This window comes from Pelecanus crispus, chromosome 5 (genome assembly GCF_030463565.1).
Source record: "Pelecanus crispus isolate bPelCri1 chromosome 5, bPelCri1.pri, whole genome shotgun sequence".
In the NCBI taxonomy this organism is placed as follows: domain Eukaryota; kingdom Metazoa; phylum Chordata; class Aves; order Pelecaniformes; family Pelecanidae; genus Pelecanus; species Pelecanus crispus.
In genome coordinates, this window is record NC_134647.1 from 23,545,185 (window position 1) to 23,569,028 (window position 23,844).

Genomic DNA, 23,844 nt, shown 5'->3' on the forward strand with positions numbered 1-23,844 from the left:
AAGACACAAATAATGACAAGTGATAAATACAAGCTTTGATTTGTTAAACACATGTTAGCTTTATGTTTAGCCCTAGGCAGTGAACTTCATTATAGGCTGGTTTATTTCCGGATTGGTTGTTGTGATCATTGCCAATTCAAAAAGATTTGACCTGCAGCCATGGCTGATTAGTATCAAAGGTGAAAGAGAAAATAAGATGCAAGTAAACTGCAATAAAGTTCTCCAGAGACAGCTCAGTACTTGTTCTATATAAAACAAGTTGAAATTCAGCTTGTAATGGCTGCATTGCAATAAAAAGAGACTGCAGCTATCTGTCATTGAAAACTAATAGTAAGAAATATGAGAAATTTAATAAAGTTGAATAATAGATACACAATAATGCTGTGCCAAAACCCCCAAATTTTAATAGGGGTTCAGTTTCTCCTCTTAACACATAATGTCTACCACTGTCTTTCTGATCCAAGCTGCAGTTCACCTGCTCTTTCTGTCTTCATTTTCTATCCATGATGTACAAGTTTGAGCATTTCTTTTTGCCATTTCTTTGTTGGTAGTTAAGCTTTTTATCATGCAGTACCTCACTGTTCTGTTGTTACTGCTTGAAATTTCTCTAGCAGCCTTATTTTTATTATTTTGCCACAGTTACTAGTGCTCTGAACCAGCAGCGTATCTCAGATGATGGATCTACTCAGGCAAATAGTGTGGTTCCTAATTCATTACTCTTCTGTTTCTAAAAAAATGCACCATTTTATCTAAGTAAGTTTTGTCAGAATAAGTATAGTAGGTACAGAGCTATGAGGGTGCACACAAAGTTCTCTCCTAAGAGAATAACATTATAATAATATTTTTACAAAGTATATGTTTTGCAAAGAAAGAGACAATTCAGAATTTTTTAACTTTTCCCCACTATCAGAAAATTTTAGATAGTGTCTTTATTTCAGGTTATTTTGTAAGAAAAAGGCTAAGACAGTTAATCATTGGCTTTGATAGAGCTATGATTTCATCTGCTAGCTGTATGTTACCAAATAATTTCTGGTTCTTTACTGATATTTAAAAATGTGAATTCATTCTGCTGAATTCCCCACAGCTAACTAATAATAGCTGGATTTCATATCTTTCTTTCTGGAAGACACTGTGTGTTTTCTTGAATTATTTATGTTTTTACAGTTCTTCACAGATACTATGAAGAGAAAACACGGTGGTAGAAGCAGTAACATAGCTAGCATGATGGTGACAGAATAGTACCTGAGGTGTGGGATAGCTCAGAAAGTACCATAACAAATTAATTTCTGAAATTAAGACATTTCAAAATCTTATATACTTTGCATGTGTTTGGATTTTTTTCTGTATTCTAGTTTGGGTGATTATTCTAGTGGATTGTGATCAACTGCCAAAAATCATATACAGCTTAATAGAAACCCAAACCATGGAATATAATTTGCATGGTTGATCAGTGTAAATGGAAAAAAAAAAGTCTCTGACAAGTAAAGGATAGATACTCAGGACAAAATATTTGCCACCACATATGTGAAGATCTAGGTGCTACAAGTTACTCATAGGTACAGTTTGATAAATAGGTATTCCATTCAGTAAATCATGAACTGGCTGTGACATATTTGGGTGGAAAGAAATTACCTTAATATCAGTTATTCATTACCTCTGCTCATGACAATGATTGTACTCCTTGGCACTCTGTCATTACTTCTCTTTACTCACTAGAAGTATTTTATATTTCAGTTCTCTCATGGATAACCTCTGTTGATTATAATGGTTAAGCTGAATACAGCAATAGCAAGTACTAGCTTATAGCAGTAATTATGAGCTTGTAGAGCTCATTTCTGTCCTCAGGCAAGGATAATCTTTCTTGAGGATCTTCCTTGGATATAGAGAGAATAATTGGACATGAGCATAATAATGTGCTCATGCGTTGGCTGACATTGGCAGTACACCCAAAAAATAATGCCACACTCCCACCTTCCCTGCTTATAACACCTTTCCCCCAAGGGAAGATAAGAATACCAAAATCACAGGAATTATTGTTATTGCTGCCAATGGGAGAAAGAGAAGCTGCTTTCCTGTATGTGCTCAGGCAGGCAACAAGTGTATCTTAGCCTTAATGCAATGTATATGAAAGAACAGTTTTATGAATTCTAATATTTCTTTTCATAAAAATATCTTGGTACTCATTCTTTGTCTTTAAGGTTTGTCCTACCTTGTACAAATCAGTGTTTTATGTAGAAGCATAAGCAATGAACAGTGTGAGAGGGCAGGAAACACAACTATATAATTACTAAGTATCGCCTCTTGTTTGCTGTGTGGGTCTGCCCCAGCAGCCACACTAAGTCTGACAGGGAGAATGCGGAGATGAGCTAACAAGCTGAACAGCATCAAGTGGAAGACTCAGTCATCTTTAACATGTCCTTCCTCATCTGACTCCTACATGTTGTTAGGAATCAGATATAGAGAATATGTGCAATTGCCTGGTGTTTAGGTTGGAGAGCTATACCAGCTCTTTACCTTCAGCTACAGCTAGTTGTTTTCTCTCTAGGCTAGGAAGTACGTCTTTGGTTCTTTGTCTGTGGCTTTGTGAGTGTAGTGCTATTCTCGGGACTCCCTCTCACCAGTGTGCTTATGTTTGCCTCACGCACACACACACGTGTCACATTCAGAATGAGGAAAAAATATTACATTGTTCCAGCCTCTTTTTGTAGTACTGGGATTTGCAAACACCAAAAATGCCCTCCAGCAAAGTGGTGCAATTGTTTTTTCTACATTCTTTTAATGCTGTTCTTTACTGCATATTCTTAGTTACGATAAAGAGCATGACTATCAAATGAATAACAGTAAGCTTGTGGGTTTTAGAAGGCTTTTTTGGGGAAAAAAAAATTGCTGCAGCTCTACAAAAAAACAGTGAGCTAATTTGAGTAGCAGCACATATGGGTGTAGTTTTAAAAATTCAGAAAAACCAGCTGCTATAGTTAAAAGGGATATTTGTGTAACAAAAAATCTTTGAGCTGTTGATTCATTTTCAGAGACAGGTGAATATATATGCAGTTCAGATCTGCATCCTGTCTCCCCTAATTTCCCAAAAGGGCACAGGTATAAGGTATAAGATTCCAGTTTGGGCTAACCCCTCATATTTTGCTCATCAGACTTAGAGACAAAGTGATATCAATTTCTTTCATCTGTTGTTGTCCATGTGCTTCCAATTAATTTTTCATTCATAAGAAACTGATAAATTGGAAGTAGAACTGCTCTTAATCTCCTCATAAGGGTCTGCCCCTTGCAATGGTATTCAGAACAGCTGTTAGGTTGAGTCTGTAGTATATATCAGTTTTCTGTCTTAGGTTGAGTCTATAGTATATATCAGTTTTCTGTCTGCTGTATCAAGGCTCATGCTTTGAGCCTTTTGATCATTGATTTAGGGCCCAAGAAGGGTGAATTCCTCATCTTCATATCCAAAGGAGCTTAACTGCTTTAGAAAAATGAAATTTTACATGACTAGATTAGATATTTTTATTTGCAGACTGTAGTCTATTTTAAAACATTCCCTGGGAAGAACATAGTCATCACAGAGAGCCACAGGCAGAGACGTCTCAGGGCATTGCAAATGAAGCAGGTTTTTCATTATTGCATTTCATCATCATAAGCAACTTGCAGCCTTAAACTTTTTAATTCAAAGATTGCCTGCATGGTAGTACCACGCAGCACAAGCTAATCATTGACACACATTGAAGAAAATCACTGTTAATTCACAAAACTCCCTCTTCTTTTCCCACCCACAAAATAAACATGCACAGTCAGAAAAGCAGTACCAGTCACTTTGCAGCTTACATTCTGTAACTTGTTTGTAGAATTGTAGTGTTTTGTGGTGTGACTTGCAAGGATGGGCAATTGACTTCTTTGGCTTACTTCTAACTGCTTGTTTAAAAAAAAAAAAAAAAAGAAAAAAAAGAAAAACAGAGGCATGTAGGAAAAAAGGCAAAGAAGAACCAGCCTAACCTTTTCTTGGAGAAGGAGTATATCAGTAGGGCAGAAGACACTGTCTGTGAGATAGATGAAACCATGCAGAATTTCACATATAGGGAGGACAGGTGAGAGACATGGACAGACAACATTGAGTAAAAAACAAGCCAAAAGTGGAGTGGAGAAGGAATATACCATCAAAGAAGAAAACCCATGCAGAGAATCAGGATAGAGAAAGGAAAAAGAAGAGGATGAGACAAAAAAAAAAACCAAACCAAAAAAACAGTGTTTAGTTTCAATAACAACAGAACACTTGGTAGCCTTAGCAGTGAAATGTACTACTGCTTTCTGTAGCATTGCTTTTCTCATGTCTAGTTGCTGAAGTTTTTCAGGGAAAAGTTTAATTCGAGCTTTAGAGCATTTGAAAGGAGTACATCACTTTATTGCTGTAGGAGAGGTATGCTTCATGCTCTGTTTTGAAAGGCAAAATCTTTTTGAAGGGTAAGTAATACTTACTGAACTATTTCCTTTGCAGTAGTGTTCATATCAATGCATCATTAGTTTTGTAACATTTTACATCATTATTTGCAACATCGTTTTTCATTATGCTTAGGAAGTGTGTGTCTCTGAAAGGGTGGAGCATTAATTGGTCCAAAATCTTTGAAGATAAAACCAGACTAGATTAAATAAGGGAAATTTTCCCTTGTGTAGTACAACCTTTTCTTCAGTGACCCCTTTTTATTTCTTATTTATGAATTTTGGAGGCTATCCAAAACAAACAGAAATAAGAGAGCAAAGTATGTCCGTACATAATGTCACACCAGGAGAAAAGACAAGGTAAAACACAAGACTCCGAATGGTGCAGTCAGTTAAGCAATTCACTCAGCTTTAGAACAACATTCCAGAAGTTAACTGAGACAGTAGAAATTGAGATTACCCCCACTGGACTTCTAGCACTTACAGTCTTATATTCTGTGCTTCACTGTCCCATCCAACTATAATGCCTTCTACCTTTTGGAAGTTACATTTGTAAAAATGTTGATGATCTCAACAGGATCTAAATAAATCACTCTTAAACTGCTAATGCACGCTGGGTTAAATTCTGCCATAATTTTCTTTGTGGATTATATGAGGGTCATTGAGAGCATAAATTAAACAGTTTGGTTTTAAGTGGGTCAAGCTTAGCTTTCAGGCAGTTTTTCTCTTTGCAGGAAAGGATTGAAGAATTTTTCAGTTTTATTTCCTAACGTTAATTTTTATTCCTCTGTTTGTGTCCATCTCCTTCTTCAATGTTGGACCTAAGCAGGAGCTCAACATTTTTTAATTTAAGGGTGTTTAGAGTCAGGTCTGAATTCATTAACCTGTGGCTTTCTGCATCTTATCTACCTTTCCAAATGTACTAGAATTTTGGCAAGAGTTCTAAGTCAAGTTCACAGTCTTCTAGAGCTTCTTGTGGTGGCTAGTTATCTCTTCTTGAAGTCTTGTGACTAAGCAGGGTCATCCGAAGCAGAACAAGATGTGCCTTGCTTCCTGGACGTAATTATTTAAAATTAACAGCTTTCAGTTGAATTGGTAGTTGCTTCTGAGAATGAGGACCAGATTTATTCTTTCAGTTGGCAGACAATTTAAGATCAATATTTAAGGTCAGCCTTTATCAGTGGGTTATCAAGATCTTTTATCCCTTGTTGCTGAAAGAGGAAGTGTGTCCCAGATTGGTCTCTGGTTATAGCCTGTAGGTAATGAAGAAATAACACAAGATTTTGGAAGAAACCATATTTTTGTGTTCTTGCTTATGCTCTGTTAAAAAATAAAATGAAATAAAAGAGGTAGCAGATGACATACATGTTCCCTCAATATTGTCAAATAAATTCTCCAAATAAGAATTCTCAGCAATAAGATCATCATTGACTGCCTTTGGATTTGCAGTTCCATTTACTGTATTCAGAAAAAGCCAAACTCAGAACAGCAAACATGCTTAAAGGAGTGATGAAAAGGATAAAACTGAGCCAAAGAAAGCTTGGAGGGGTTCTCTAACATGGAAATACTGAATTTCTACTGACAGGTGAAGACATGTAAATTTGGGTTGACTGGAGGAACATTACTACCAGCAAAGTAGTAAGCAAACGTTACAGGATGCATTTTCAGTAGAACTTTGGGTCAGCTTATTAAGAGTTTCCAAAAGTAATTTTTGGGCAGAAAAATAGAACTACAGTTTCCATTCAGCATTCAGTAACTCCCTAAATGACCATAATTTCTTGGTGAGTGTTTCCAATTTTGCCTTGGAAACCTGGCTACTAAGTTTGATGCTCAAGAGGTAGCTGAGTTCTTCTGAAAATTATCACTGGTACATATAATCTGTAGCAGGGCTGAGTCTAACTGTAAAAGAGGTTGTGTCCACCATTTCCTTTGCAAGCTAACTGGAAGATTGCAGGCACTGGGTTGGTGCAGGGCAAATGCCTCTCCTAACCTCTGAAAAGGTGTAGCAGGGGAAGATGTCCCCATATCTGCAGAGGTTTCTCCAGTTCAACATCAATAACTGAAACTGGGAAAAAGGAGAGGATATGGGAGAAGAGAGAGGGTTTTTTTCTCAAGGACTGCAGCCTTTTATCCTAGTGGCTTTTGTTCAGGTTTGTGCTGCCCTGCCTTAGAATGACTCCTATCCTGGGACAAGTAGAAGCAAAGACACAGAGCTGGCTCTGCATGCAGCAAACAGGCCTCCTGTGCTAGGGGTGTTCTCTGAAGACGTCTCAGGGCAATTGTAAATTTGGCCTGTTATGCTCAACTTCATCATGCATCCTCATGCTACACCATGAATAAGCATGGCTGGTCTGTAAATCTAGCCCATTGTATCTGGATTACATTTGTTAAACTAATGCTTGGGGTTTTGTTTGGCTTTATTCATACCAACATCAGAACATTGAGTAAGAACAACAAATCAGAAACAAAAAACACAAACATTTAAAAATATTGCTCCCACAGATTGGAGCCCCAAGTGTGTTTTATATAAACAATTTGAATTGTGGCTGGATTTTTGACCAGATTCTTTCCCCTGAAGGACCTTTTGAAACAAAAACAAACTGAGCAAAACAAGTTTTGGTGGGGTGGGCCTATGCCTGTTTTCATGTAAGCTGATGACAAAGCTCAGAGCAGGCAGGCAGCAGCGTGCTGGAATCTGGTGTACATTGTGTTCTGCATGTTCCCAGCTGACTTGCCAGGAGTGATCTAGAACTGAAACAAGGCCCCTTTTTTACTAGGACACAGGAAAAGAAGTCATCACTAATCTAAAACAGTTCAGCTGTTTGAAAACAATAGACTTTGTTAATATGATATCCTGATTGTGCCTTATTCTCATGTGAATGTGTGACCTGTGTTGCTGGGTCAGGAGAGTGAGAGCTTTTGAGAACTGTCCTTTCTCTTGTATGTCTCATGAAAGTAGTCTACATTCTATCACCATACCCTCTATCTGCTTCAGTGTGGGTATATAACGTCACAGAGGAGATGAGGAACTGGCTGGCTTCAGCCAATTGGGAGAACTGACCAGCCAAGAGAGTCTGGAATAAGTTATAGCCCACCCAGCTGTTCAGCGTGACTCCGCCATCACGCAAAGCCTACAGAGTTCAGCTGGCACTTGCAAAGGTGCTTACGAAGCTGTTTCCAGTGGGATAGTCCAAGATTATTTTCACATGAATGTGCCATGTGTCATGGGATTGCAGGGAAGGAGGCAGGAGGTTTCCACAGCCTAGTGATGAAAACAATGGAAGGTGAGGCAAAGTTTCGCTTGTAATAGCTGTTTGAATTTATTTTAATGGGGTTACATTCATTAAATACTCTGATGCAGTTTCTGTAGGTGCTGTATCATGAAACAAAGTAAGTCTCTACCTGGAGCAGAGGTGAAAGTGAAGTTGACTCCCACTGTGGAGTATTGTGCTTAAGTTTCAGGAAGGGAGACTGGGTAAAAGTGATACAGATTATTAATGGTATTGCTTGTCAGGATTTTTATTTAGCCTCAAATTTGAAAGCTACTCCTTTATTTCTAAACCTTCGTATTTGCATCCCTTTGATACGAAATACTTGTGAACTAACTAGAGAACAGAGCTGTGAGTTCAGTAGCCAAGAGATCCTTGATTTATTAACATAGAATTTCACAGGCTTGTATGCAGCATCTCCTCCTTCTGCGTGTAATAAATGCAGCAGAGGCAGAGGTTGATGATGAAGGGCCCAATACTTCAGGGTGTAGCAATGGTTACCCACACATCTTGTTTGAAGTCCATAAAAATCATTGCCTAAATAAGACCATTCAATGTGAAAAAAGATAGAAATGTGGATTCTAAGTGACTCCTTGGAATCAGAAGTTTGTGGTGTGACTTGAAAAGTAAATTCGGTTGAACAGTATAGGCAACTGCATGGCTGTGAACAGACTTTCTTATTTGGTATGTTTCACATTTCAGACAAAGATAATCTGGATCAGTGGGCCACGGCTGACTGTACGAGCTTTAACAAGGCCAAGTGCTGGGTCCTACACTTCAGACACAACAACCCCATGCAACACTACAGGCTTGGGGAAGAGTGGCTGAAAAGCTGCCTGGCCGAAAAGGACCTGGGGGTGTTGGTAGACAGCTGGCTGAACATGAGCCAGCAGTGTGCCCAGGTGGCCAAGAAGGCCAACAGCATCCTGGCTTGTATCAGGAATAGTGTTGCCAGCAGGAGCATGGAAGTGATTGTCCCCCTGTACTCAGCGCTGGTGAGGCCGCACCTGGAATACTGTGTCCAGTTTTGGGCCCCTCACTACAAGAAAGACATTGAGGTGCTGGAGCGTGTCCAGAGAAGGGCAACAAGGCTGGTGAAGGGTCTGGAGCACAGGTCTTATGAGGAGCGGCTGAGGGAACTGGGATTGTTTAGCCTAGAGAAGAGGAGGCTGAGGGGAGACCTTATCACTGTCTACAACTACCTGAAGGGAGGTTGTAATGAGGTGGGTGTTGGTCTCTTCTCCCATGTAGTTAGCGATAGGACAAGAGGAAATGGGCTCAAGCTGCGCCAGGGGAGGTTTAGGTTGGAAATTAGGAAAAATTTCTTTACGGAAAGGGTGGTCAAGCATTGGAACAGGCTGCCCAGAGAGGTGGTGGAGTCACCATCCCTGGAAGTGTTCAAAAAACGGGTAGATGTGGCACTTTGGGACATGGTTTAGTCTAGTCTACCCTTGATTGGTTTAGTGTGGACTTGGTAGTGTAGGTTAATGGTTGGACTGGATGATCTTAAAGGTCTTTTCCAACCTAAACAATTCTATAATATCTGTGTTGTGAAACAGTAATGAGCAATAATTGCGATGTAAGTACATAAAGCATTTAAGCTGCAATAACTAAGTGCTGCATTGTCCCCTACAGTGTCATTAAGACACTTAAAGGGCAAATTTAAATTACTTCTAAGATGTTCTGTCACCTAGTTATTCTAAACACAATTGTGGATACACAATTGCTGTTTAGATAAGTAATACCCTACTAATGATGCCTTTGCAAATAACTATGAGAAAACATTTTAATTTAGTTGCATAGGAATTTCAGAATAATATTTGTGGTGCTTATCGGATTCCTGGAAGTTTAAGGACACTGATGTGCCTTCTTTTTGCTGTATGTGTATGACTACAACCTGCAGATTTCCCTGAAACAAATGTTGAATTTTTTGTGTACTCTTATGCAGGAGAACATCTGAAAAAAAGCCTGCTTTAATTCAGCAGAGTTAGCAGTCTCCTCATTGGAGACTACCATGCACAGAACTGGCCAGTTAAGCTATATCTGCAGTTAGAAGACTTTGAAAATGTAACTGTACTGCAGATGTATGCTAGCAAACCTCCTTGCTGGAAAGGCATCTCATCACAGTAAAGCAGTTCTTAAAGCAGTTTGCCAGATGGAATGGATTATTCCAGTCAAAAAAATTAGCAATATTTCTAGCTGAGGACTTTTGTCAACCCAGATGATGGTAAGAAATAAATGCATTGATAGCACTTGCTGGTGTAGAGTAGGCCTTAAACTAAACTGTTGTTCAGAGCAAGGGCCAAATTTCTGTTTCTTTTACTTATGGAACTTTCATTGCCTTCTCAGGAAGCAAGCTGTGGACCTTCTGCTTGGTGTGCACCCAGGGAAGTCATTGTCTATACATGACCATTGTACCGTAGGATTAAAGAGCTCGGGTTTTCATTTGGTATGAACCCTGCCAAACATGGCCTCATGTGATTAAATTTAAGGAGGAGTGCTCTTTTCTCTTAGATGACATTTGAATAAACACCAGGATTTAGTCCTGTAGGTTCCTAAGATAACCAAAATAAAAGCAAAGTGCTAGAAGTACATCAGACTGTCAGGCTGCTGGCCTGTACTCAGAGCTTAGGCAAGACAGTGGAGAAGGTCCCACAGACTCAGTGGATTTTAGATGAGATCAGAAAAAATAAAAATATGGGGGACTAAATGGACCTAGCAGCGCCAACTTTCCCTGAAGATGCCTTTTCTGATATGAAGAGCAATTTTTTTTTTTTAACCAGAACATTAGTTTTCATGTGGTATTTCTCAACAGATACAGATTTTCCAGGGCTGAAAGGTTGGGAATGGAAACCTCATGCAGGTGCCGTCCACATGCTCTAGGGCATGCAACGTGGTTGCAACTGAACAGTGTCCTCCCTCCACCTCTCAGTCAGAGCGTGGCAGGAGTCAGCCCTGTTTTTCACAGCTATATTTTCTTAATTTCTTCTGAAAACTCTCAGGCATACACTCCAGCAGTATAATGTGGGCAGAGATATTTAACAAGCCTAGCTACAAATATGTTGTTATATATTATAGGAGGGTCAAATGTAAAATGATTGGATAGGCTTTTGTTTTCAGTCTAACACATTCATGAACTATGTTCATTCAACACTAAATCCAAATGCTTCCCATGTCATTGGAGATTACTTACAGTGTGAACAGAGAGGTCAGTCCTATGTATCCTCTTTGCCTGTTGTTTGTATTGATGAGTCCCATAAGTTTCTCCTCTGCTTAATCACAGTATTAAGATAAATTGAAATAATGCCCATGCAAATCTATTCATGAGCAGTGTGCTATAGTGTTGGAAAAATAAGAGATTAATTAAGATAACAGTATCTTCTGTAAACTTGAACACAAATCGTTCTATTTTTAATGTCTGAGATTAAAGGTAAGTTTTTCAAAAAAAGTATGGTAATCTTCTAAGGCATTGCAGCTGGAATTAGCTCAACCTGTGAAAACATTCTTCTCCTTCCAGAAATTAACTTCATTGATCCCTTTTGAGTACATGTTCTGTAATGGTCTTTGGCCACTTTTAATGTAATTTTTAGGTACAGCTCAGTCTAAAGAACTGCAGTTTACTTGGTCATTATATAATTTGTCTAGATTGATCGGTTTAATATCTGATTTTTCAAGATTTCCTCACAATTCTGGAATTTTAGCAATGCAGATATTTTCTTATTGCCCAAGGCAATAATAGATGTGGTGTGCAAACACTGCTTTAAAGAGGGTGTCTGTCTGCTGATCTACATATTTTAAAAGTATTAAGATCAAAAGTAATGAGAATTTAATCCATATGGCATGTAGAAGATAAATAGGAATATTAATACTGTATCAAATACTAATTAAAGGAAACACCAGTCCTATTTTTAAAATCTTGTATGCAGATGAAAAAGAAGTCATTGCAAAGTTAAGATCTGATTCTTAAAGAAATTAAGAATGAACAGTTTTCAGCCACAGATTCTAACTGTGAGACTGAGTTCATATGCTAGACCAAATTCTGTTTTCATTGTACTTTGCAGTATGGCTGCAGTATACCTTTCTGCCAAAGCATCTCGGATGACTCTGAAACTGATAACTACCATCAGCTCTACTACCAGCTTTTAAGATGGAAATTTCCTTGCATTATCCAAGAAGCTGAAATACTGGTGGTTTCCAACTTGCCAAGCATACATGCCTGCAACAGTGCTAGGCCCTAAAATAGATTGATTCATGGGAACCCTGTTGGATTTTGATCAACTCTCATATGCAGATTGCAAAAGTGGGTGAAAAAAATGTTGTCATCTTCTTCACAGAAACTCTAGACAAGAGTGGTCAAGATGGGTCATAAGTTTGTCAGGTCTTCGGGCTAGACTAGATTTCTGTATTTTACTGTTATGGAATTTATAGGTGAAAGTACCTTGGGATGTGTGCTCCCGGCAGGGTAGCAAGTACTTGAAGAACTGACTCCAGATGCAGTGTAACTAGAAGCTTTGGTGCAGTGTCAACCTAACACTCCATGCAGACAAATTAGCCCTAGCAAGACATATGAGATACTTTTAGTGCATCATGATCTCTAAGACTGTAGACCTTCGGTTGTCCGTTAAGTCTTTGTTCTAAATATTAAAGGGTAGGGGATACACTTTTAGCAGAGGAGGAGTGAGCTTGCAGTGAAGAGATACCTTTGAAATATGAGAAAAATAAACAGGGAGAGCTTAAAACAAGTTTTGCTAGTACTGCAGAGTCTTGGAAGTGAGAGAATAAGCTTGCATCATTTGGTGTAGCAGTCTGAAAAAGACCTGAGAATAACAGAAAGAATGATTTTTCTTCATTTGTGCCTTGAAGGGTATGTATACACCAAAGCTGTCTGAGACACAGCTGAGCCTGCCAGAGTGGAGAGGAAAGTCTAAAATGTTGTATCTTGCTCAGTCTTGTGCACTACTCAAACTCCTTCGTGTAGGTCTGTGGTTCTCGTGTGTTTCTATAGTAACTACAGCAAGTAGTTATCACTATATGGCAAATGTTGCCCTCCGCAGGCTGAGAAAACAGGCTTTGATCAGTGGACCATCTTCCAGCTTAAGGTGGTAGTGATTCTACTGTAGAAGGCAGTAAAACAGTCTGAAGATTGAATAAACCTCCACTGTTGCTTCTGTGTTCCCTTCTGCCTGATCAGAGTGCTCAGGACAAAGTTATTTTGTCAGTGGATCAACAAATCACAATTCTTCTGCAACCTTCCATCCACTTTTAAAGAGCTACTCCGTTCTAGAGCAAATGGTACAGCAACACATCAAGCAGGTACCAGTTGTTCCACACATACATGGAGCAAAGTTATCCAGGAGCTGCCCTCTCAATGCAAGAGGAAATTTGATGTAAGAGAAGAAATGCAGTCACTAGAGGAAGAAGGTGAAGGAGAGTGCTATAAAACATTCCCACCTGCATGTATGTAAAGCCAATTTAGCCAATCAGCCAGATGATGAGTAGGGATATAGACCCATCTGCTTCTTGTACTCTTCCAGGAAATATTAGGTAGATGCAGCAATTGTACACTGTGCTCCTTCTCTACAGCCAGTGTAAGGATGATTTCATGCAAGTACCAGCCCCAGTCCATCTAGAAGAAGCTGAGCTTTGTCCTGGGTGAGTTGATGCTTTTTTCCCCCCCAGTCATCATTTCAAATTTCTGGCAGGAGTGTGTTGGCTCTGTGCTTTCTGTGGGGAATGGCCTCCCTGGGAAGGAAGGATGTGGTTACACTCACCAAAGTTGTTTTGTGGACTGCTGCATAGCTGCAGGGCCTTGTATTCCAGGCGTGTTTGTTTCTGTTCCCGTTCCTGCAGAATAGCCCAGGTAGTGTTTTTAATAGTTCTGTGTATTTTGTAAAAGACCTTTTAAATATTAAGTAGAGTTTCATTTTCCAGCTGGAAAATTAAAACATAGAAGTATTCATCAGATTCTTCATCCAGTCTTGAAGCAATTTTGAAATGTTAACTGAAAAAATCTATCTGCCTTGGAGCATTTTTTACATCAAACATTCCATGAAAATATTTTCCTCAAACTCTTTAAGTATTTCCAAATATTAAATGAGAAGAGAGATGACTTTTCCAAGTATTGGTGATGGTCTAATGCAGCTAGTGTCAAGTTCACCTATTTTTTTAAAACAAAAAAGTAGTGTAAACATTACCGTGGGGGGAGGCTGGCAGGCATTTCTTACCACCAGCACAGGCTGACACACTGCTGGTGCTGATTCATGTTCTGATAGATGTGTCATAGACACCAAATAAACAGAGAGAGTGTCTCAGTAAGTATTTTGACCTGCAGAGACAGGAACCAAAGAGAGGTAAATAACTAACACAATGAGTAGTTTTGGAGATAAACGTGTGGGGGTTATCATTCCTTCCCTCCCCATACCATTCCTGCCTCAGCCCCATCTTGGTTTAGCTTTTGAAACAGTTTCTAGTAGCCATGGAAAAGCCTTCATTGACCTTTTCAGAACTAGGGAAGAGCAAGTGGAAGAGGGATAATAATCTCTTCCCTTCAAGACAGGATGATTTCCCAAAGAGGGAAGACTTTTTATTCCTGTAGCATAGTGTATGTAGTACCTGTGTGGATATGTTCAGGATGTACTCTTGGCTCTGTATCTATAGATAATAAAACTCAGCTTGGATCAGCATTATGGTTAGCTTAGTGCCTTCTAGAAAATTATTGGATGGGAGTTTATTCTGGGATTTTTTTGTGCTTCTTGTCCTAAATACTTTCTTTGCATCCTTCTTTGTCTTTTGTCATTTTTGTCTGGATAACCCTTGTCCCTGTTCTCCAGCCAGAGAAGCAAAGTCAAGTACTTCTTAATCTCTGCCTTTGGACTTAAAAGATCTCTGCTGCTTTTAGTGGGGGAATCAGAGATCTGAAGCCCTCATTCCCATCATATTCATCTCCAATTTTATGACAGCTTTATAACTGTCTTCCAGGAGAAAAATAAAAAAGCATTCTGTTGGACTTCTACTTAGAGCTGAACCTAAATGAGTAGAGCTGGACTGAGAAGATGCTCATGCTAGAGATGGTGCCTGTCTTTCCTTAGGGTTATTGTTTCCAGTCTGGTTGCAAGGTAAGGTCAGTCTCCCAACAGCTCCAACTCTGTCTGAAGAGGCATCTCTGTGTAGTAGAAATTCCTTCTGAAAGCCTGGGTGGTGCAGCACCTCATGTTTAGAGGTCTGCATGCTAGGCTCCATTATTTGCTGTAGATCAGCATCATTAGGACAGCACTATTGATCCGAGTCAGCTGGACAGCTAAGGTAGCAAAGCAGAATCTCAGAGTCAACTCAGGTAATACTCAAGAATAAAAACTCATTCAAAGCAGTGCTTGACGCAACCATCTTGTCCATACTCAGCCAGATCTTTTGCAGCACATGCTATCATTTTATTGGCCATTTTTGCACCTTTACTGAAGCCAGGACACTCAGTACAGGCACATCTGAATTTTTCTGCCTTTTAGAAAACAAACTTCCAGAAGTCTGTGACAACTAGCTTGTAGCCATGTGTGTGATACAAGTATTACTAACCATTTGTAGAAGTCAGTGTGTGCAAGCCACAGTGAGAGTGTCTTTTCACAAATCTCTGAGCATAAAAGAGTTTTTTGAACGTTAAAGTCTTGAAGGGCCCCTGAGGTTCAGGTGCTGTGCTGCTACATGCAGAGGATGTTGTAGCTGGTGTCTGGTACTGGGAGATGTCTTTCCCAGATGTCGCATGCTGCCAGTTTTCAGACTAGCAGCTCAGAGAAGCATCCTGCAATTTGTTCAGACTCCTCATCTTGTGCCTGGGCACTGCAAGATGCCACTGCATGTTTAGATTAATTGATTTGTGGAGGATGAAATGCTTAACAATGCCAGTTCTCCAGAAACTTCTCTTAATGCAAACTTTCACGTAAAAAGTAAAGAACAAAGGTATCTTTCAGGAATGCAGGAAATAATGAGCCTGTGCTTTATTTAGTCACAGCTAAGGGAGAATAAAACTAAAAATTTTGGTTTGATTTCAGCATATTGCCTTAGTTCCCTTGACCTACCAAACTGGGGACAAAGGCTTTTCTGCCTTTATTCCCATTTCACAGTAGGATTTCTGCTAAATGAACTTTTTTAGTGAGGTGATTAATCTCATTTCATATCTGCTACATTTTTTTTATCTTTCTCTGATACCAGTCATGAACATACCTTTTGAATCCCCCTCCCTGTTGATGGACTTCAGCTGAGCTCAAGAATCTAGACATCATCTCACAGATCATTTTTCAGTGGAGGTGCCAGTTACTGCAGTGTTACTCCCTCCAATGTTCACAGGTAATTCCTGTTACTACCAACACAAAATCATCTTTTCTTTTTTTAATCTGAATTATACATCAGCCAGCTCCGTTGCACGGTCTAGTCAAAACAGAAGGAGGAGTATCAGCAGCAGAGGACATAGTCTGCTGAATTTGGCTGAATGTGTAAAGATGCTCCTAGTGGGCTATAGATACCCATTTACAAAATGTAAAAATGTAGGTGAGAGCATGGTATTTAACACAAATTTAAAAAACATGAACAAGATTCAAATACATCACTTTTTAGTAACATAATTTCAAAACAATTCATATACAAAGAAATTACATCAATGAATACAGCCAATTACTGGCTCTTGAAACAGACTAGAGATGGTGACAAATAAGCAAATTAAAAAACAGCTTAAATGACCTATAAATTGGCCATTGAGCTGCACTTCAATGACCAGGCAAATAGCAGTATATGTCATCTTTGGAACATCTGAAGTTTGGAACGTCCCATCAATAAGGAGTGTAAGAATAAGGATTGTGAGAAAAGTTTCCCTTTCATGTGCAGACAGAGGTATTGCAATGCAGTGTTACATCAGTAAGGGTCAGTGATGAAAACTGCAAGTGTGTAGCTTAGCTCTACCTAGCCTGGTTTTCCAGAGCTGTGAGGACTCAATAGAACTGTGGCCACTTCAGTATCTCCAGTAATTTGTTAACCTACGCAGTTGCCTGTGCCTTAAGTTGATCCTGTGAATAATGCAGCCACCCAAAATGTGCCAAAATTCCCATAATTATTTATTATTATATCACAATTTAATTCAGAGCATTTAGATATGAGACGCTTTCATTGCTGGATAGATGTTTGACCACTTATGTTCAGCACACTTAGAAAATCTGCTCTGTAAGAGCATTAAAAACTGTTGCTAGATTCTGCAGGCCTTTTCCTCTCCTGCTCTCTCATCCAGGGATTAGTGAACTGCATAGGACCAGGAATTAGGAGTGGAAGTCATGTATCTCAAAAACTTAAGGACTGTAAAAGCATCACCTAAAACTGCTGTAGAATGTAATTGCCCTGGAGCCCTGGGCATGCCTTATCAGCACCAGCATACAGCTTTCTATATACAAAACTTTTAAAGTAACTCTAGCTATTCTGCTGTCCTACCATGATTCAGAAAGTTGAGCACATGCCCTCTTTGCTGTGGAGCACCCTGCAGGGAAAGCATTCCTGAGCAGACTTGACCAGGGAGAAGGGATGAGGATGAACCTGTGGATCAGCAATTATAAATACCCATAAAAGGATCAAAAAACATTACTGGTGCTGCTCCAATCCAGGGGTAAAATGGCAACTGCAGAGATGCTGCTTCATAGCCATGTCTCCTGTCTGTGTATGGAGGGCAGATTTTATTCCTTCCTTCAGTCTTTACAGGCAAATCCCAGTTACTTGGAATTTATTCAGGGGAAGGGTGAATTTTACCCTGAAGGAATTAGGAAGCATTATAGATTCAACATATGGGACCATATGTCATTGTATTGTTTCCAAATGTTTCTTTTTGAGCTTTTTCCCTCCATTGCGGACAGCTTATTTCACCACACATTGTCTAGAGAAGAAGGGAGTTTCATTTTCCCATTTCTTTCATTAAACCACTATTAAATCTATATCAATTTCGTAATACTGTTTGTCAACATTATTTTATCCTTTGTTTCAAACATGCACGCCATAGTGTGGTTTGAGGCAAGTGCTTTGAATATGTTGTTCAGGCACCGTCAAAGTCAATGGCAGAAATAGAGGCTACAAGCAGAGATGGTCCTAAACCATCCGTAACCCAAAATAGTCCACGTAGTTATAAGGCTGTTCACAATCAAACCAAGCATTTGGCTGGAGCCTTAATAGAGGGAAACCAGCACTGATGTTTGAATGTGAGTCTAATTAAACTAAAATTGGAGATGGGTGGATTCCGCCCTCTCCTTGCTATGCAGATCAATATCCTCATGTAATGTAAATTGAGCTGCTCTGTATCTCCCTCTTTTGCTGTGATTTTCTACTCCAGCCCTGGAGAAGAGCTCTGGTGTCCAGTGACATCTGTTCTAAATCATGTTTTGGAAAAAATGTAAATATAGAAAACTTGAGGTCAGGCCCAGACAAAGTGCTGGGCTAGCTCCCAAGGCCTCTCTGCATCTGGGATTGTTTGATGTCAGGAAGGCCCTCCACAATCATAGCCATCAGTGATGGTGGCAGAAAGAGACCCTTCAGATAAGGCTTTCCATGGATTTGTTAAAAGGCATTGTAAGTATTAAAGTCTTTTGCTGAGCTCCCTATCTATAAAAATCTGTGGCCAGCTGGGTGCTGGCCTCCTCTGAAAAGGAGGGTGTGCTGGGCTGGGGAGTACAGAGGCTTCACCCTGTCCAAATGAGTGGAGATGGGTCTTCTGTGACCTTTAGAGAAGTGTTGGGGTAGATGGCTCCAGCCTCAGCCACTCTCACCTTTGTCATGTTTTTCGTAATTAGTTTTTATTTGTGTCTAATTCTGACGGTGTCAGACTGTCTGCACAGGTGTGCATAGTTCCTGGACCTTTAATTTATGAGAATTGCCAGATTTGACTCGATCAAAGTTTCACTGAGCAATGATACTTTCACATCAGACTAGTTGAAGGCAACATTGCAGAAGCAAGTGCTAAAGGCTGCATTCGTAAAGGAGTTGAAATGCCTGAAAGACTCTACTGAAATGTGCAAAGCTGGCATCAGCAGACCTTAGATTCACAGGTACATTAGAAAATCGCCCTAGAGACAGGATAGCTAACTCCTCAGTCTCTGTAAGCTCAGTAGAGCTGCTTTTTGTTTTCCTATTCTAGGGCCTGAGATCTTTTGGCACTGTTCTGGGCATTATTGTTTCCCTAAGACCAATAACCATGAAAATTGAGCTCTGTTGCAAAAGCAACTGGGAAGCAGCGGCATCTTAACTAGAAACCAGTTTTAAAATGTGGAGTTGGCATACATTTTACATTTTTATTGAGTGTGTATTTACCAATTAGTCAGCAGCCTGAGCCAGTGGATTTAATGAACTTCGTGTGATTTATGCATAGCTTTTATTAATTGTGCCAATAGGGATAAACGCTGGATACAAATAGATGCAGATGTCTCACTTCTTTCTCCTTTAAATAATACTATTTCTTGTCATTAAACTACTTTATTTTTAACTACTCTACATGTTGGAAGGTGATAATTTCTTATCTTCCATACTACTGTCCTTCCAAAGGTAAGGCTCAAAAACTTCCACCAACCCATATTTTCACCGGCCTGGGCTATGCCCAAGGCAGGTACAGAAGTTCAGAGAAGAAAGCATTTTCTCCTTCTCCTCTTTCTCCCATCAGTGGAATGTGCATTAAATAGTAAGTAGGCCACAGAAACAGAAAGCATGTGAATGACTTGAGATCCTGGTAATTTCAGCAGTCAGAGGAAAGGGGGCCAGCACCTGGCTTTCAATCTCTGTTTCAATGAATATTTAAGTACTTTATGCAAAGTGGGACACTTTCAACAAATGAGGCTGAGAAGAACCTACCTAAGAATATTTTCTAGCCCAGCAGTCAGGTTACTCTCCTGAGAAGCATGATGTTTGGGTTCAAGTCCCTGTACCAAATCAGTTAAAGGAGGTGTTTGAAGCTACATCTTTCACAACCTAAGAACATGGCCTAATCACTGAGATTTTGGATATCGGGGGTGGCAGCACTACCTCCTCTGTTTTGGGAAAGGAGTCCCCTTGTGACAAAATCAAAATGTTTTGTTTTTGAGATGCCAGAATGAATTGTTTCAACATCTCTGAAGTTTTTTCATGTTATTTCAGCTGAAACTGTTAGCTAATATGACCTGAATTCACAAAAAAGTTTCTGTTGCCCTAAAATTCCAGTATTAGTGAAGAAATAACTTAATAAAAAAGAAGCCTGACTAACTTCTAACTCAGGTGCAGCTACAGTTGTCTGGTTACGGTACTTCCTCTTCGGACCCATTAGTGGCTGTGCTTTATAGTTTTTATTGGGATGCTTCTCTTCCACATAGGTGGAAATCCCTCCTCTTTAGAAATAAGGAGGGCTGTGATCTTGAGTACCCAGAAATGAGAGCAGATTTAAATTATCCTGGCATGACATGCTAATGGCCAAGAAGTAGGAACACCTTTCAGAAATCTTTAAGCATTTTCACCCATTAAACGCCATTTGGAGCTTATACAACTAAATACTAGGCTATTTTTAAAGCTAAAACCCCTTCTGCACATTGGCAAATCTAGTGAGATCGTTTCATTGACTTTATGCACTACTTTAATAGTTTCTCATGTTCAAATGCCGGTAATCTAGAAGAGACTGTTTGATACCATCAAAAAAAAAAAGCATAAGCACTTATTGTGATGTCATTGGTTGGGTTTTTTTCCCATTGACTACGGACAATAAGCACATTTTTCTGATGGATACTAAGTTAAATTGCTGTAGTTCTGGTTTTACTAGATGTTAGAAATATGGCTGGTTGCCATCGTAGTTACACTTGGCAGCAGCAGAGCACTTCTTATCCACAGATTTGCCGTAAGTTCTTTAAAAAGATAAGAAAAGTGCAGTTGCGGGCAGGATCACTTGTTTTGTCCCTTTGGGTCTACATGAAGTACAAACTTTGCCTCTTTCTCAGTGATGCAATACATGACAGGACATGAAACATTCGCTTCTGGCTATTTTCATCATCCACAAATAAAACTAGAAAAGGTAATCAGGTGTGCTCTCTCAGCTCCTTGGTCCCCTTGAACCCTCTCCTACCGTGGTGTTTCATTACAAGGATGAACTCTGATGGGCTCAGCCTCTTTTCTGTGGCCCAGGTTCACAGCTAGTGTTTGGGGACTCAAGTCTTTCTTGAATAGTGACACAAGCTGCTCCTGTTTCTTGTGTAAGAGGAGCAATACATCATGTAGCTCTTCATAATATGATTGACTATCTCTTCCCCTGTGTGCATTGAGATCCAGTGAAATAAGTAATGATGATGTTTAGAATGTCATCATTAGACATCTGAATTTAACACTTCAGCAGAGATGACTGGGAAATTCATCACTCACAAGGCCGATGTTGCAAATTCTCTGTATGTTCAAACTGTTATCCTAGTCCTGGCTGTCTGCAGCCGTGGGGGAAAGAGAAAGAAGGATGAGTGTAATGAGGACATTAGCCCTTTGCTGGCACTGTCAGGTGGTACAGGCACCTTCTCATCACAGGCCACACAGCAGCTGTGTAGCCTGCCTGCTCACGTCCTACCCTGCAAGGCTTTATTTTGAAACATGGTAACTAGAGCCCTCTTTCTCTAAAAAATAAATAGGCAAAACGCATAAAGCTGAGACTTCATATGCCAAAACAGCTACCTAAGGTGTTTTGTATTTCTGCATAAACTTTCCAGATCAAGCCCTAGTAGCAGAGACACAAGCAGAATGCAAATAAAGTATAAGTGTAGTTAACATCTACTCTGTGTTTTAGAAATAAAAATAAGGATTTATGGTTCTGTGTAAATAAGGTTGCCCTTTTTATGACATGGATTATTCTGAACAAAATGATGTCAACATAATGATGAAAGAACAGTAATTTGTTTTGAACAAATACATGTTATTGGTTGACAGCAATATAAAGGGATAAATCATTAAATAATAACATATATTTTAAAGAAAATTGGTCCCGTCCCATCCTGCGAGGCCTCACATGATCCATCATTGTGCAGTGGCATAACACATTGACTTCCTGTAGATTGCTGGCATGAGTGAGTGTTTGCAGTAAAAACTGAAAATCTTGTTTTGCTGTATGTGGTAGTGTAGATAGTTTTCTTCTAGAAAATTACATCTTCAGAGAAGAAAAAATATCTTTGGCACCTCCTATTTTTGTGGCTGCGTTTTGAAGTTACAAATAATGCAAAATCACCTAATCAAAAATGAAATGTGTGACGAGAGAGAGAGAATTTCCTGCCACTCTACCTTGTGAAAGCAAACAATTAACTGTAACTTATGGTCCACAAGTCATGTTTCTTTTTGCTTTTTGATATATTATAATTTAATTTTTTTAATTATAATTTTATGGGCCTCTTTGAAGTGATTTATATGTTTTGTACATTATTTGAAAACATAAATTTTGCTGATTATCTTCAGTTTGCCTCTGTCCACTCACCAGTCTCATATTCATTTAATTTAGACAATGCTGAGCAGCTACATGTGGAATTGATACTTTCCATGAAAGCAAAAGCTATTTGTGTGCTTATTGAAGAACTGAACATAAGAATTTTTCATCAAAGATTAGATTAAGTACTCCTACATGTTATTGTGTGTTTGTAGAAAGTGTATGGCTCTCAATTATCTCTGAATTAAAACTGCTTCATGAGTTAATTCAAGTGTTGTGTAGATAGAGTGAGTGCTGGACTTTTAAAATGTATTATATCTTCTACAAATGAAAAGAAGTGCATATTTCTCTCTGCCCATAGTCTTTTACTTCATAGGGCCTTTTAATAATCAAAATAATTAAGACAGTCCTTTCTAAAGGGAAGAGTTTAAAATTCTATTACACGTTTCCATTTTAATCATATTTCTCTGAACCATATTAGTATCAATGTGGTTTTCTGATACTTTCCATTTTTTCCCTTGTACTCATATGCTTAGTGTTGGGGCTGGCTTCAGAGGAACTAATTCTAGTAGTGAAGGTGTGCATCAATGTTAGCGTTTTCAGGATATGAGCCTTTCTGCTGAGGACAGGATATTGTCATTATTATTATGGCATTACTTCAATAGAAGACTTTGATGAATCTGTTCACAGTGGTAAAACTGATTTTTAGGTTTTGTCTCCATGGGAAAGTTAGTATAGAATAAGCCATAATATAAATTTATGATACAGCGACTCAGCGCATGCCAGTGCTTTGCAAAGCTGCTCAAGCTAGATGCGAATCAGACCCTGGAGGCAGCATAGCTGGATGAGTGCAGTGCTGTGCCTAAGCTAATTAGTCCTACTGAGAAACAGGATATGTTATGGAAGAGAGTTATGTTAATATGGCCATACTTCTCAGCTATCCGAAACAGATAAATCAGAAGTGGCATTCCGTGGCAATAGGTACACTTGCAATGTACTAGTTTATTCATGTTGTAACTCCGTGCGGTCCTTTGTAGGTCATTCACACAAGGAATTAGTGCACAGTAACTACTGAAGTGTTAATTCACAATTTTGCATGCTCTGCAATACACACAAACCCAAGCACAGAATCGGGACACAAAAAGAATTTGATGTTGCTATATCACAAGCTATTCTATAGGGATATATTATTCAATTACCAGCCAAGAATCTAATACAGAGTTGGAAGAAAGGGGTTGAAAAAAATCAGAGATCTATAGTACTAAGCAGTGGCAAAAATGTCCAAATCAACTCCCCCCCAAAATTTCTGAAATCACTTAGTCTGTATTTTCTGGAGTAACAAGAAGCTCCATCTACCTACACTAAGATACCATGAAGGAGCCTGATTTTCCAGAAGGGGTGAGCTGTAATGGTTTAAAAATCAGCCCTCTTAGTGCCTCAGTTTGAACCCTGAAATCACCACTCATTTTGGTAAAGAAGAGTTCATTAAGCTTTGAGGAATAAAATGTCATCAAAGTCACTAGAATTAGTCATGTATTTATGAGAAAAATAAAAAATCCAACTAATTCTGTAGCATTTACCAATTTAAAATAAGTGACACTCGGGTACAAAGACTGTGTTTAGAGGGGAATGTAATACACTGAGCCAATGTACTAACGCAGGCTGTGCCCTGCCAAGAAAGGTGATTTAGGAACAAAACAACATATTGTCACA

At 39.2% G+C, this 23,844-nt stretch overlaps 1 protein-coding gene across 1 annotated transcript in view; it reads left to right on the forward strand.

The window, feature by feature from the left end:
* Positions 1-23,844, forward strand: part of MYO3B (myosin IIIB) — a 197,646-nt gene that overhangs the window by 160,516 nt on the left and 13,286 nt on the right. Inside the window, exon 33 of the mRNA XM_075710689.1 lies at positions 21,428-21,453. Within this exon, the coding sequence (XP_075566804.1) occupies positions 21,428-21,453 (26 nt within the window). The remainder of the gene's footprint in view (positions 1-21,427; positions 21,454-23,844) is intronic.